Below are 16,610 nucleotides of genomic sequence, written 5' to 3' on the forward strand. Positions count from 1 at the left end.
GATCATCTGGACAAGCCTCTGCAGCAAAACTGAGCCTGTGTGGTCGCTTTCTTTTGTTTAGAAAATTCATCTTCTCATTGATGTTCGTTCTCTCTAATTCAGTAGATTGGTTAGCAGCACCTTTATCCTATATTTAATTGAAAAATACTGTAGCTATCATGAAATATGGTGCACTTCTGACTGAATAATGTTCTGGACATAATTAAAGCTGAATGCACTGGAACACACAATTTCACAGAAGCTAATCAAAGGGCTGGACCAATGAATTAATGGCAACTAAAGTTGCTAATTTGCAGATTTAAATCTATATTAAAATTAACTTTCCATGCTTGCTGCAATACAGAAGCAAAAGGACAGTGCTTTAATGAAAAATATTCATCCTTTCCAATATTGATTCATATATTTATTTAAAACACGACTGATTAGATAATGGATAAAAGGCAGTTCCTGTTGTGTGCCCAACAGCAGAGCTGCCATCTCCCAAAATACATGGCAGGGCCTGTATTCATTCTTAACAATGGGGGGGGGCTCAATACCTCCTCTGGTGTTTGCATCTATCTCATGTGTTTTGAACCTGCTACCCTGGCTTTCTGCACTTCAATTTAAACCCAGGGAAAGACATCATGAGGTGGGGCTTTTTCAGATCAGTAAGTTCATGCAGCCTGGGGGCTGGGCCTAAACTTATGCCTAGCACAACAGTGATTGGACAAGGAGCTATTTTATCTGAGGAAAAAGGAAAGGGGAAAGATGGTAAGTTGTCCAGAAGCATGTGATATTAGTTATCACTGCATAAATGGTCCCAAGAGATGCCTGTGTAGCATCCAAGTTAAGGCGATGTGGAAACCAGAAAACAATCTTGAAGAAGGAAAGCAGTCTGGCAGACCTCTGGGTGCAGAAGGCCTCATAGTGTGAGGCCTTACAATCAACATTAATATACAGTAATACCTCGGGTTACGAACGCGATCCGTTCCGGATCGCAGTTCGTAACCCGAATAGTTCGCAAACCGAACGCAATGGGTGCCGCCATTTTGCGCATGCGCAAAGCGCGATTTTTGCGGTTTTCGCGCTTTGCGCATGCGCAAATCGTGCGATTGCACGCGTGCGGCGAAAACACTTCCGGGTTTGCGCAGTTCGTAACCCGAACTGTTCGCAAACCGAGGTGGTCGTAACCCGAGGTACGACTGTATACAAATATCATTCACCAGAGATTTCAGCTAAAATGGCCTTGGTTGCTTCTTAATTCTGAGCGTTAAGTACATGACTGATGTCTATCATTGAGGGTTGTTATTTGGTGCTCTGGTTATGATTTCCATATACCCAACTATATTTGTTTGGAGGTAAATCCCTTAGTCCATTTTATAGGAAAGATATGCAAATGTCATTTCTCCATCACTCCCTCATCTTAAGGAGTTGATAGCTGGGTGGGACTCCAGCACTTTGTAGATTCCATACACCATGGGAAATGTGTGAGTATAGGAAATTTACGGTGGATTGTATCCAGAGGCTACAACCCTCTGTGCATTGCTGCCAAGTCTCCTGTATTCCCTGGGAACCCCCCCCCCCTGTTTTTCCAGCCGTTTCCCGCTGGCAGCCCGGATTTTAAAAAACCCCATAAATCCCCCGGATTCTTACTGGCCCGGGGAGGCTCCTTCTGCACATGTCTGGAGTCTCTGGACATGTGCAAAAGTGATTTCTGGTGCTGCGGCCATTTTGGAAATGGGCAGAGCATGCGTAGAAGCGACTTCCGGTGCTGCTCTGCCCAGTTCCAAAATGGCCACAGAGAGACTTCCGGTGCCACGCCACGCCAATCCCGGATTTTTCAATCTTGGAGTTGGCACCTATGCCTCTGTGTGAGCAATCCTCAGACTGTGTGTTGTTGTTTTTTAATAGGTGGGAAGAGAGATTAAGGGGAGAAAACAGATATCTATTGTGATTAAGTCAAACTATTATTGTTTGCCTAACTCATCCATTCTCAGAAAATCCTGTTTTAATGAATCAATGCATCACAAACCAAACAGGAGAATGTCAGATAAATGTAGATGTTGTTACAATGTCAAGGGCACATCTCTTTTTATTTTGATAATCTTTTTGTTTGGAATCAACCACAGAGTGCATTCTAAGATCTTGCCAGCTACATCTTCATTTACATTTTGAAACACTGGCCTCTGGAAGCATAGACCTGCATGAAACCAGCTTTGGGAAACGGGGATTGCTGATCGCTAATCACTTTTCCTGCAGTGTCAGGAAAAAGTTAACCGTGCTTCTGCTCCAGGTTGACTCTCATGATGCAAGCCTCTTCATTCAGTACAGCTGCCTGCAAACTGTGATAGTCAGAGAATGACCATCAGCTTGGCCCTCTGTGGTGAGAGTAATTGCTACCTTTTGCTTCTGTAGATGTTGATGAATGTCAAACCGGCGTACACCGCTGTGGCGAGGGACAGATTTGTCACAATCTACCTGGAGCTTACCGCTGTGATTGCAAGACAGGATATCAGTATGATTCATTCAGCAGGACCTGCATTGGTATGTGTGGCACAGGAGGAGATGATATTGCTGATTGATGAAACATGGACTTCAGGCCAGTGCGCAGTGCTGCCGTTTCCAGCACAATTATTAATTCCATAGCACTAGAACTCAAACAAGATAATAGAATTGCTTCTGTAACCACCTTCACTCGCAGTGACCTGCTTGTCTCTTAATCAGAAGCACTAGAGAGAATATGTTCTAATTTTATTTCAAGTATAAGCAATTGATTGAATAAGAACTGAATTGGGAAGACTCCATAGGTGAAAAATCCTTCTGCTGTAAATATATCACAAATTGTGACCAGATTCCACAATTTGTGGACCAGAGAGTAGTTCAGTTTCTGACACAAGTACGGTTGGAGGAGAAATTCTATTCAATTCCCATTTAAAGGGAAATCTACCCAAGTCACACTTTCATTTCTGAAACAGCATATGAACTGAAATACAGCCATCCTTTGAAATTAGCACTTCTCTGAATTTTGCAATGCAGTTCTCCACAAAAATGAATATACTGGGGTTAAGTGTGCACATAAATAACATACAAAAATACAATATATCATGTTAAATTGCATGCAAAAAGGTGTCCGCTAGGAGAAAATTGCACTAAAGAGTTAATGAATTTTCATGAGGACTGAAAAAAACCACCAGATGTGGCTGTGTTCTTAACTAAGCTTAAGAACCAAACTTAAGAAAGGGGTGGGGGTGGTCCAGGCATCCCCAAACTGCGGCCCTCCAGATGTTTTGGCCTACAACTCCCATGATCCCTAGCTAACAGGACCAGTGATCAGGGATGATGGGAATTGTAGTCCAAAACATCTGGAGGGCCACAGTTTGGGGATGCCTGGGGTAGTCAAACTGAAAGATTCCAAAACTGACAGATATGCCCCTCCCTAGATGCAGGTATCTTAGTTCTGTTGGGGCATGTATATATTCTGGACCCTCCTCATGTCAAATTCTATCCAATTTAATTTTCATTGGGAGGAAAATGTTTGGCAGCTGGATAGGAAAATGTGTGCATGCTAGTGGGGGGGGCAGTGGATACTCTAAATCAGGGGTCAGCAAACTTTTTCAGCAGGGGGCTGGTCCACTGTCCCTCAGGCCTTGTGGGGGGCCGGACTATATTTTGAAGGAAAAAAATTAACGAATTCCTATGCCCCACAAATAACCCAGAGATGCATTTTTTTAAGGACACATTCAACCCATGTAAAAACACCAGGCAGGCCCCACAAATAACCCAGAGATGCATTTAAAATAAAAGGAGACATTCAACTCATTCCCGGACTGTCCGCGGGCCGGATTTAGAAGGTGATTGGGCCACATCCGGCCCCCAGGCCTTAGTTTGGGAACCCCTGCTCTAAATCTTGTGCACAGTATTTTGAAAGTGAAAATGTGCAATATCTTCGGTTATTGCAAGAGTTCCTAACCAACAATCCCAAGAACCTCCAAGAACTGTAGCTCTGTGGTGGGAATAGCGGAGTCTCCTAACAATTCCCAGCACTCTTAACAAGCTACTGTTATCAGGATTCTCTGAGGGAAGTCATGATTGTTTAAAGTGACATAACACTGCTTTAAATGTATAATGCCAATTGAGTGTCTGTTACATCATATGTTAATACAAAGTAGCATACAAAGTTAGGAAAATAAAAATTGAGATCAAAGCAATTAATCAATGCAGTCCTCAACATTTTTCCTGTTCTTTCTTTCCTTTCTCTCTCTCTTTCTCCTGATTTATATTTTTGTTTACTGTGCATTTGTGGCAGACATTAATGAATGCTGGAATTATCCTGGCCGACTCTGCCAACACTCATGTGAAAATACTCCTGGATCCTATCATTGTTCCTGTTCTACTGGCTTTCGCTTGGCATATGATGGGAAGCATTGTGAAGGTATTTGGCTAAACATCTAAATCTAAACATTTCTAGGTTTCAGAGATTCACATGTGCTTGACTGATATTAATAAGTTATTTTTATCTGTGTTGGTGAGCAGATGGTTGCATGAACAAATACTGATGACACCAAACTTGATACTGAATGGGGAGGTTAGGCAGTTGGTTGTGTAAAAACCTATGAAGGCAATGCAAACGTATATCTGAAAGTGCATCCCATTCAAAGCAATACTCTGTATCCTCCCTTGGATATACATATACATTCAGATATGCAACTCAATCTAGGTTTTATTTGTGCTGCTGATCAAGCAAGTGATTTTGTTGCATTATGTATGTGTTGATCTTCTTAGCTGGATACATAATGAAACGGCTGTTATAAGAATTACTTCTACTGTTTTAGACACAGTTAGCTCAATATGGCTTTACTTTCCCTTGTTTTGTTATTTAACTTTTCTTCATCAAGCATTTCCATGTGCTCATTGTTACATGTCATTGTGAATGAAATATGTAAAAAAAAGAAGAATCCAACCAGGTCAATCAACAATTATTTTTGCTGATGAATCAAATGTATCATCATGCTTCAAGACACAAGACATTTCTGCAACAGTCAATACATATTCAATGACTGTCAAAAAAATGGGGCTTCTCTTTAACCTTTCTGTTCTTCATTTGATAACAGACAATGACTGGCATGGCAGTGGCTGGACTGATTAAAAGTGATTTCTATACTTCTTATACAGATATCAATGAATGTGACAACAATCCATGCAGTCAAGAATGTGCTAATATATATGGTTCCTATCAGTGTTACTGCAGGCAAGGCTATCAATTAGCAGAAGACAGCCATTCTTGCAAAGGTATGTTTTGAACTTTCCATTGGCATTACTATTGCACGTTCCTACTGGAGAGCAACTTTGTTGTCCTCACAAGTCTATAAATTCTTGTTTTTCCTCAGATATTGATGAATGTGCACAAAGTGCAGGTATTCTGTGCACTTTCCGCTGCATGAATGTGCCTGGAAGCTATCAGTGTGCTTGTCCTGATCAAGGATATACCATGGCAACAAATGGAAGGACTTGTCGAGGTAAGGAGGAGATGGAAGTGCTTCAGATTCTACCTGTTCAGCCATCATGTCAAACATCCTTATCGCACTGTTTGCTATTATTACGATTGCAATAAAAATAACAATTAGTCCAGTTATTATTGAGGTTGCACAAGGGGGGGGGGACTTGGAAGGAAAGATCGCATTTGAAAGGGCATGCTCTGTTTCTCTTATGTGGTTTGTTTGGGGCAAAAGTACAGAAGGCTCTTTTGCTTGGTTTTTCAAGTACAAGCAGGGCTCTCATCACAATACTCCACTGGGTGGAGAGAGTTTGGCAGGGGGAGAGATAATTTTGGTCACCTTCAATGTAGGATAGGATAGCTGCCCTGTTCGCTGCCATGCCCACCCCCACTCCCACTCCCCCTGGGCCACCACGTCATCCTCCCCACCAAGCTCCCCCAGCCCTTTCGAATGTGAGCCAAGCTTGGCTTCCACCCATGATGACTGCTGACCATGTTTAATTATCCAAACTACAGTGCCCCAGCCTATAGAACTATGAAATCTATAGACTTAGTAGATCTACAGTGCTGATAGCACCAGGATTATAGATTTTTATTGCTACATAATCCAGGGCAGGGGGGTTGGGTAATTAAACATGGTAGGCAACTACTTCCACTGTGGATGGGAGCCAAGTCTGAGTCCCATTCAGAAATTGCAATACTCCCCACCCAATGCTGCAACAGCTATGGAGGCCTAACAGGAAGGACCGGGGTGGGTTTTTCTGAACCCCTGGAGTCTTTGGCTAGTGCTGCTGGTGCTGGGAATGATCACAACTGAGAATGTACATTGGTAGCTTATTAGAATTGGTTAAGGCTGAAATATGTGCCCTGTCAATAGAATTTTACAATTTAGCTAGATTATTTGTTGTAATTTCACATCCTATGGATCAAGCAAAGGTTGCTGTGCTTTCTGTGATACTCTCTTAAATAGTTGAGCAAAAATTAGCAATTGCTGACTAAGCCAACAACAATCAACCGAACTCAGAAGAAGACTTTTTTTAACCTTTTTTTAACCTTTACATTGATATTACATTTGATATTACTTCAATAATATGCTTGCATGAACTGTCTGTTACTTAACTAAATGACTACCATGGACTTGAACAGAAGAACAAACATCTAGAAAAGATAACAAGGGTAGAAAATGACACTTTAGGAGAACTGCATGTGTTGGATTAGGGAAACAAAGATGTATAAGGACACAAATGCTGAAAATTTTTCATCATCATTGTTTGTTTGTTTGTTTGTTTGTTTGTTTAAAAACCCTACAAAAACTGATGTGGAAATATGGCAAACTGTGTGTAGGATTGGAGAAATGAGAAACTGAAAGAAATTGGAATTTAGGTTGCTCCATCCCTAGAGTCAGATATTCCAAATGCAAAATAGAAATGATTTATATCTGGGAGAATCCATATCTGTAACTATTTGTAAATGAATAGAATAAGCAGCTAGTTTATTTTTTGTTTCACAGTAATCTCGAATTACAGGAATTTATACAGGTGATAAGAAAATTGCAGTGGTAACAAAGCCCTAATGCTTGCATAGACACATACCACTAGCGTTATTCTCATGTCCCCGGGGTGATATCATAGGCTATGTAAATAATACTCTGCTGTCTCTGAAACAAAACACCAGCATTTCTGCTTGATTTTCCTAATACAATTTGATAACACTGGTAGCATATCAGGGCTTCTGCGATTACAGCATCAAAACTGGTACAAGTCGAAAGCTGCCTAGCTGAGGATCATTGAATGGATTACTGGCCCAGTCACCTGGATGATATCTTAACCCCAAAATATCCTACTTTTGAAGGCAGAGTAAGATCATAATCATACTGCCTTTTGAAGCCCATGCATGGGCATAAAAACCAAGCAGGACACCCGATGGTCATGAACCTGGGTCACATAGCTGCTTCCCAGATTTTGGGGAGATACTGGCTACATGATTTATCAATGCTGGACTTTCAGCACAGGAAGCCTATTTAAACAACAAGCCCAGTTGTGGACTCCAGAGACTTTAGACATGGGTGAGCTCACTTCCACACCACAGGGAGAATGTAGGGGAAAATATTTTTGTATCGGGGACATATTCGCCTATGAGTCATTCCACCCCCCTTCCTTCCATTTCATTCATGGCCTTTTTATAGTTGAGTGAATTCAAGCTGATCTGTTTGAACTGGCATGCTAGAGTTTTATGTTATGGATCATTGTTTTTAAAGCTATGTGGTAAAGCTTCAGTCAGCCAAGATGGAGAAGTAAATCTTTTTGCAACATCGGGTTCCATATGGAAACAATTTAACCTTTTCACCTAGTTTTAAGAAACAGCGAGGAGGGGGCTTAATTTACTTTAATTTTCTTTGACTTCCTATTAAACTTTTTGCCTTTTGGGCTTTTAAACCAAGCCACACTCCATGCAAGAGCAATTTTGACCCTCAGGGAAGGCTATGGTATTTCTTTAAGAGCCTGCCTCCTGCATGACAACGGGCAAATTTCACCACAGGATTTTGCCACATGGTTTGTCTGTTAACATTTATTTTATTTGCAAACCTCTGAATGCTGTCTAGACATCTGAGAGTTTTCTGTGTGGCTACACACAGTCCTCAGACAGTTTTTCCCCTCCCTCCTTGAACTGGATCCATCGCATCTGGTATCCCATATCTTCGGAACCACAATTTAACTTTTTGTCATCTTATTGTTCAAAAAAACCATTATTGTGCTCAGTAACAAAAGGAGTCTTTCATTCTGATCTTAAGCACATTTTGTGGAAATAAACTTCTCTGAATGCAGGGTAAATACAGGAAGTCTGCAATCTTTTTTTTAAAGCTTAATGCAACTATAAGTGCAGAAGAAGGTTCTGTTGCTGGTTTTGTTTCTTTAGTAAAGTGTCCTAATAAGATGATAAAGTAAAGGGACCCCTGACCATTAGGTCCAGTCGTGTCCGACTCTGGGGTTGCGCGCTCATCTCGCATTATTGGCCGAGGGAGCCAGCGTATAGCTTCCAGGTCATGTGGCCAGCATGACAAAGCCGCTTCTGGCAAACCAGAGCAGCACATGGAAACGCCGTTTACCTTCCCGCTGGAGCAGTTCCTATTTATCTACTTGCATTTTGACGTGCTTTCGAACTGCTAGGTTGGCAGGAGCTGGGACCAAGCAACGGGAGCTCACCCCGTCACAGGGATTCGAACCGCCGACCTTCTGATCAGCAAGCCCTAGGCTCAGTGGTTTAACCACAGCACCACCTGTGGTTAGTCTGGATGATAGTCTGGTCCAAATCTGCATATTTATCCTTTTATCTTTCTACTTGTATGAAACAAATACTGATTATTGGTTCTCCCTTTCCATTGTTATTGCAGAGTACACAGGTGTACATGCCCAAATATCAACTTAAATATAAGTATCAGAGCAGATGCCTGCTGAGTGATAGCATAGCTGCCAAGTTTTCCCTTTTCTTGCGAGGAAGCCTATTCAGCATTAGGGAATTTCCCTTAAAAAAAGGGAGAACTTGGCAGCTATGGTGATAGACAAATACTGCCACACACCATTTGCATAGCCTTGCTGAGGGCCAACCAATGAGAGAGGGCTATTGACTTTGTGCTGTGCTTGTGAGCTCCCTGGCGTCTTCCAGCTGGCCACTGCTGGAATCAGGTTGCTAGACTTTAGAAGAACTCAAGCTTGTGTGATCCAACTGGGCTTTTCTCATATTCCTATTGCAAAACATACAAAAGTGCAGCACACCCAGAGTGTCACCCTGGAGGCTATTTGTGTGCAGAAGTGGAGAGGTTGGCATCAATTCCCCACCACATAACTGTTGTACTGTTCATAACTGTTGTACTGTTGTGTGTACGAAGCAAAGCTTTGAGTCTAAGGCTGAGGTCCTGTGCCTGATCCCTTGGTCTTAAGCCTTACTGATCTCAGGAGGTCTTACCACCATAAACATGCACAGGATTCAGATGCCTGAGTCAGCACTCTAAAGCTACAGTTGTGTGCTCAATTACTTGGGATCAAGCTTGTTTAGATCAATTAGACTTCTCTGTAAGCATGACAGGTTTCCCTACTGGCAGTTAGTATTTTCCAAAGAAGCAGATGTACTTGAACCTTAAAAATGGTTACATCAAAGCAAATTTAATGCATTCTCTGCTTCTCTTAGCATACAGTAGCACAGCAATAGTTCCCATACCTACTCTGCTCATGTGAGTGATATTTCTTGCATAGTTTTGGAATAAAGCTGCATCTTGTGATTTGGAATAAGGCTGCAACTACACTGTTTTGTGAATATGTTACGTGATCTTTCTTATGTGCTTCATTCCCAGATATTGATGAATGTGCAATGGGAACCCACAATTGTTCCTCGACCGAATCTTGCTACAATGTTCAGGGCAGCTTCCGGTGTCTTTTGTTTGAGTGCCCAGCGAACTACAGAAAAGTGTCTGAAATGTAAGTCCAATAAGACAGCCACTAAATCAGATGATATTGATAAAGTTCTCCTCAGTAGGTATATCGTAGAGAGTTTGTTGAACCCCTACTGTCCCTGGCAAAAAGCATAAAACAGATGCAAAAAGATATGAATGAGCGAGTTTGGGGTATACTTTGGACCCCTCCCTTTGAAAGCTCTCTTACCAAAATGTTTGCCTACAAACATTTCATCCTGACCTCATTTAATTTTAATTACTTTTACAGTGTGCAGAAGTGTGGCAATTGGCACTAGTTGACACAAGAATGGAAACAGAAGAAAATAATGACTTTTTAAAAAAAGGATTCCAGAGCCTCCTTTCAAATGGAAAATCACCATTAACTGCAGATAATAAGATAATAAAAATACAGTGGTGCCTCGCTAGATGAAATTAATTCGCCCCATGGGTCAATTCGTGTAACGAATTTTTCATCTAGCGAGTCCCATTTTCCCATAGGAATGCATTGAAACTTAATCAATGTGTTCCTATAGGCTCTGGGGGACTGGCAGCGGCATGCAATGGGGCTTCGGAGAAGGTCTCTGAAGCCCCGTCCGATGCCGGCTGTGTGCAAGGCGGCGGGGGAAGAAGCTCTCTTCTCCCAGCCACCGCCTTGCCTGCCTCCTCCGACATGGAGCGCAGCTTCGGAGACCTCCGAAGTTGTGCTCCGTGCCGGCTGTGCACGGCCGGGGGAAGAGCTTCTCCCGCTGCCGCCTCCCGCCTGCCTCCCCCGACATGAGACGGCGCTTCGGAGACCTCCTCCGAAGCGCCGTCTTATGCCGCTGGTGCGGGGCGAGGCGGCGGGGGAGAGAAGCGCTTCTCCCCCTGCCACCTCCCGCCTGTCTTCCCCGGTGGTGCGGGGCGGTGTGGTGGCTCTGGGGGACGGAGCCGAATCGCAGCAGGCGCTGCTTGCCCCCGCCTGTCTTCCCCGAGCCAAGGGGAAGACAGGCAGGGGCAGCCGCCGCACCGCCGCGTTTCAGCTCCATCCCCCCTGGCAAAGGAAGATTACCTGTCAGCTTCCTGCGCTGACAGCTGATCTTCCTTTGCCGCTTTCTATGGCCGCGCTTCGTAAGACAAAGAAAATTTTGTTGTCTTGCGAATGCCTCTCGCAACGCAAAACTCTTTCGTCTAGCGAGTTTTTCGTTGTGCGAGGCATTCGTAAAGCGAGGCACCACTGTAGTTCAGTAGTTTGCTGGTAGTTTGGTTTCTTTCTTTTTTTCTGACGGTATATCCTGTATATCCTTAATTCTCCCTCTCCCCCCCAAAAAAAGGTGGCTTACAACAGTAAAATATACAAACATAAATTGCATTAAACATCCATCATAGCATACCAATATTATTAAAACAAAAAACGGAAATCACCAAAAACAATAAATCGTATACCCCATACCCAAATTATGAACTCTGACAATTAGGGCAGGCCTAGTCCCTCATCTCTCTGGAGTGGGGGGGGGGGCACTGCAAAAGAAGGGAGAATGGGCAATCATGATCTTTCCCTCTCTGCCACCAGTGGATATTCTACAATAGCACAGAGTTGCAAAACCATGTCATAACCATATAAGAGGAGGCCAGTTAGATCTAGTACAGAATACTGTTCCTGCAGTGGCTAACCCAATGCCTATGGGAAGCCTGAAAGCAGGACATAACGGCAGCATAATGTCAAGGTGTTTCCCTGGCAGAAGTGCACCCACTACAGTCACCTGGAGGTTCTGCTTGAGAGTTTGCAGAGCTGTCAGGCATGTGGGTCCTGGGACATTTGAGGTGACTTAGCATAAGACAGCTCTTTATCCTAGATCTGTACTGCTTTAAATGAAAGCGGAAAAGGCGCTCCCGGGCTGCCTTTGTAACCATGACTCTCTGGGATTTTGTATATAGCCTGATCAGAGCACTGCACTCTGATGGTTCACAGATTCCTTTTGCAGGCAAACGGCACAGTACGATTTTGTCTGTTTTCCTCTATGTGCTCATTGTGGTGCTTCCAGAGGGGGCTTTCAGGGTTCATGATCTTTTGATACTTGGCTGTTATGCTGACAATTGCATCAGTGTAAAGAGTGTTGTAAAAGAAGAGCGAGCAGCTGTTAATTGCACAGTCAAAGTTTGCAGCTCTGTGGTGCATCTGCCTAACACATGAGAGAGGTTTTTCTGGGACTTTGCAAATTGCCCAGATGTGCATCCTTTTGAATCACAGTTTCTGCAGTGCTAACTATTTCCCTTTTCTCCCCTCTCTCTCAGGAGATGCGAGCGTATCAACTGCTTTAACTATGTGGACTGCCAAAACACTCCTTTGCGAATTACTTACTATCAGCTTAACTTCCAAACTAACATTGTCATCCCAGCGCATATTTTCCGGATTGGTCCCTCGCCTGCTTATGCTGGAGACAACATAATCCTCACAATCAACAAAGGAAACGAAGAGAACTACTTCAACACCAGGAAGCTTAATTCCTACACAGGCATTGTCTACCTTCAGCGGCAAGTGAAGGAACCCAAAGACTTTTTGTTAGATGTTGAAATGAAGCTTTGGCGTCAAGGAACCTACACGACCTTCCTGGCTAAAATTTACATCTTTATCTCCTCTCATGCCTACTGAGGCATATGTACTCTCATGGGAGTTTATTGGTGCTATCACCTTTGTGTTTTCTACCAAAGCTTATTATGATACCTAGTTATAGATTTTTTAAAATAATAATCATTTTCCCTTATTATTTTTCTAAAAACATCTTTGTTTTTGTAAAATTAACTTAAAACGCATTACCCATTTCTCTTATAACTGGATTTTTAACTGAGCAGCAGAAGGCATTGTGGTTTAAAGCAAATATATATGTACAGTATTTACGTGATGCTCTAAAATCTTCTATTGGTATTGTGCCAGTGACAATTTCAGAATGAGTTGCTGGGTGGGGGGGGGCACAATCTATCCAAACTTAAGCACTTAAAGGTCCTGTTGATTTCCCAGAGAATTAATCATGCGGGCACTGAAATTAGTTTGACTTTGTGCTTAAGTTCAGTTGGATTGCGTTGGTTGGCAGGCAGGCAGGATGTCAGTCCTTGCCCATGGCAATGTCTGATGGAAGACAGTTGTTCAGCAAGTGATCTCTTTCCACCTGCTGAGCTTCTTCCAGTGCAGCTTTTAAAAAGACCCAAAGCCCTTAAAGTCTCTTTAATATATTTCCACTTATTTACATCTCATATACAAAGAGAGCTCACTATGCTTGGACTGCGTAGCAAAAAAAATATGCTGCGTTCTGGCATGCCAGCAAATCAGATGGGGACATGATAGTCTCACCCCTCCTCATGCAATTGCCTGCTCAGTAACTTTAGCTGCCTCGTTCTCTTCCTCCAGGCAGGAGGAAGGCAAAAGGTTAATATCAGATCTAATGCACAGCACAGCGAGCTCTCCTTATAGAGTTACATGTGTTTTCAACTTTGGAGGACAAGAGGTGGAAATCCAAAGGGTGGGATGAAATCCAGCCTCCTTAGGCACTTGGGTCTTGTCCAGGAAGCTTGAACAATATTTTTTTTTGGGGGGGGGGAGCGGGTCAAATCCAATGTTCATCATGCTAAGAATAACCCACTGAAATCAGTGAACTTAACCCTAAGTCCATTGATTTCATTGGATGTGCACTGAGTGTGACAACCAGCAAAATTGTAACTACGTCTACTCAGAAATAAGTCCTATTGAATTAAATGGGGATTGCTCCCAGGCAATGCTTACATGCATTCTCTTATCAGGTGCCATGGAATTACACCTTCTGGCATATCAGAGATATAGCACCAGTAGTGCCAGATCAGTGTCACACTTTACATGGGAATTGCAATTGCTGAGGGTATACCACCCACTGCACCCATCATGGGAAATACATATAGCCAGTGTCAGCACACTGTACTCTCAGGCAAATGCGGCAGGCCTGTTGCTTCTGATCTCTGCCTCTTCACTGGGCTGGGTATGAATTTCCCCCCTCCTTGGTCCTGCATGCTATACAGCCACAGCAAATCAGCAAGGGATACATCCTTTGAATCCACAGGTGAGCAGCCTTGGGCCACCTCCTATACAGAGAGGCCCATCCTCTTTCTCTCTGCAGTGAAGAAAAGATTGCTGTCACTGCACTGCTATTTACAGCATGGGGATAGTGATATTAGCTGCATCAGGATTGCTGGGATGTGGGAAATCGAAGCCCGCTAAAACCTGGAGCCAGTATTTACATGTCTGAGGACTCAAACTGTACAGCCTGTGTACATGCAGCAATCACATTTGCTATGTGGGGCTGTTTGTAAATGTTCAAGCTGTGGTGCTAGAGTAGGAGTGGGGAACCTCCATCTTTCTAGATGTTCCTGGGCTGCAAGCTCCCATTAGCCCTAGCAAGCATTGTCAGTGGCCAGAGATGATGGGAGCTGTAGTTCAGCATCATCTGGAGGGCCAAAGATTCCACACTTCTATATTAGGTAACATTTAGGCTGACATCGTATACACAATTGCCTGGAATCAATGGGATTTACTTCTTATTAGACATGCATAGTGCTGTCAATCACTTACTATTAGATGTCTTTTCTTTTTTGTCCTCATAATTTATGTCTACTTATCTGCAAACACGGGTCCCTTAACGAAAGAACACAGTTTGGGTGGCAGTTAATCCATGCTTACAGTTAAACAAAGCTGAATAATTTTCAGATCCAATGGAATAGAGAGATGTGTTGTGCTTTCTTGCTGAAATTGGCATTGCAGTTCGCCTTACTTGCCTGATTTTGTATTTAAATTCAGTACTGAAGGTGCCCATTCTTTTTGGGGGTGCATACAAGATGTATTATACTTTTTAAGGAAATGCCAAAGATGAAGCATGACAGACCAAAGATGCTAAACCATTGTTAACACCTTATTGAATGTCATGGCTATCCAATTAGAATGTTAAGATAAAACTTGAAATAGATCAGATTTATTTTCTGCTTTTCCAGCCTAAATGACATGGCAGAAGTAGGAATTTAGTTAATTTGGCAGCTTGAATAAACCATATACTATACTAATAGAACAATGCAAGGTTTAAATTCTTTTCAAGTTCTCTTATTTTATAGAAAACTGGATAAGGGCCAAATCAAGCAGCCATGTGTACTGATGAGTAGTTTAATCAAAAGACTTTAAAAAAATTTTTGCAAGTGAATAGCAGAATTTTAAAATAAATATATGGTGTGGTTTTTTTAAAAAAAGATAGAACAGTCTAGTGCAAATCTTTTACTTATTTTGTTTTAGCACAGCTATACATAAATAACATATGAAATATTGTTGATCAAAACCATAACTGCAACTTATAGATTTTTTGTGATATGGTTTAATCCTTTTGTTATATTGTAGTGGATCTTATTTTGTATATAAAACAAGGAAGAAGCCAAGCCTTAGGGCCTTTTTATACAGTAGTATAAAAAGTATTATAAAATGCTGCAGTATTATGAAATGTAAAATACTAATTTGTACTGTGGATTAAACATGTAAATGCTTTTTATGTTTAACGGGAGTGAGGGGAGAGGGGAAAGATGTGTTGTCATCAGATTTATTGAATGTTGTCTTCCCTGCTATTTCTGTCGAGATTTCAGTCCATAGTAAAGCATAAGTATGGTTTTAGCTAATGTTATACAGTACACGGTTGTGCTTCTATAAATTCTTTTCTTGGTCTCTTAGTGCATATTTGCTTCCATTCTAATACATAGACTCTTAGAGCTAAAAGTGGAATTACTAGGTACTAACCTGGAGACGTTTGCTGTTACTCCAAATAGCCTGTTGGCAACAAGAGAAAATACAGCAGGAATCTCTCCCACCACAATTCTCTGGTCATTTCTTCGTCCATCTGTCTCAGTAAATGACTTGTTGGTTCCTGAAACTAGATTTTTCCTTCACAGAGCAATGGGAAAGGGATCATTGGACACATGGGGAAGGAGAGCCAATGTCCAGGAACTCTAATTACTAGGAACAAGGAAACCTTACTTAGAAGGGTATAGGAACATAGGAAGCTGGCATTATCCTGAGCCAGATCATTGATCCGTCTAGTTCAGTATTGTCCACCCTGACTGGCAGAGCGTCTCCCAGCCCTACTTAGAGATGCCAGGAGTTGAACCTGAAACCCTTCTGCATGTAATAATAATAATAATAATAATAATAATAATAATAATAATAAATTATTCCCCGTCCATCTGGCTGGGTTTCCCCAGCCACTCTGGGCGGCTTCCAACAGAATATTAAAATACAATGGTCTGTTAAACATTAAAAGCTTCCCTAAACAGGGCTGCCTTCAGATGTCTTCTAAAAGTCTGGTAGATGTTTTTCTCTTTGACATCTGGTGGGAGGGCGTTCCACAGGGTGGGTGCTACTACTGAGAAGGACCTCTGCCTGGTTCCCTGTAACTCGGCATCTCACAGCGAGGGAACCACCAGAAGGCCCTCGGCGCTGGACCTCATTGTCTGGGCAGAATGATGGGGGTGGGGACGCTCCTTTAGGTATACTGGGCCGAGGCTGTAAAGGCCAGCACCAACACTTTCAATTGTGCTCGGAAACATAAAAGAGATGGTCTAGCAAATAATTACAGCCCTTCCCCCAGAAAGGCATCTCACCACACCACTCAAAGGCTATCCATATACAGTGGAACCTCGGTTTTCAAACGTCTCCAT

At 42.5% G+C, this 16,610-nt stretch overlaps 1 protein-coding gene across 2 annotated transcripts in view; it reads left to right on the forward strand.

Moving 5' to 3' along the window:
• The window catches only part of FBLN2 (fibulin 2), a 138,752-nt gene extending 123,126 nt beyond the window's left edge, over window positions 1–15,626 (forward strand). Inside the window, exons 12-17 of one of the 2 annotated variants that reach the window (XM_088662212.1) lie at window positions 2,395–2,523; window positions 4,286–4,411; window positions 5,152–5,268; window positions 5,367–5,495; window positions 9,822–9,945; window positions 12,192–15,626. In XM_088662212.1, coding sequence (XP_088518338.1) covers window positions 2,395–2,523; window positions 4,286–4,411; window positions 5,152–5,268; window positions 5,367–5,495; window positions 9,822–9,945; window positions 12,192–12,549 — 983 coding nt within the window. In that variant the 3' untranslated portion in view covers window positions 12,550–15,626. The remainder of the gene's footprint in view (window positions 1–2,394; window positions 2,524–4,285; window positions 4,412–5,151; window positions 5,269–5,366; window positions 5,496–9,821; window positions 9,946–12,191) is intronic. The other variant, XM_088662213.1, reaches the window with a different exon arrangement.
• The last annotated feature ends 984 nt before the right edge of the window (window positions 15,627–16,610 follow it).

This window comes from Zootoca vivipara, chromosome 2, assembly GCF_965207765.1.
Source record: "Zootoca vivipara chromosome 2, rZooViv2.hap1.1, whole genome shotgun sequence".
Taxonomy (NCBI): domain Eukaryota; kingdom Metazoa; phylum Chordata; class Lepidosauria; order Squamata; family Lacertidae; genus Zootoca; species Zootoca vivipara.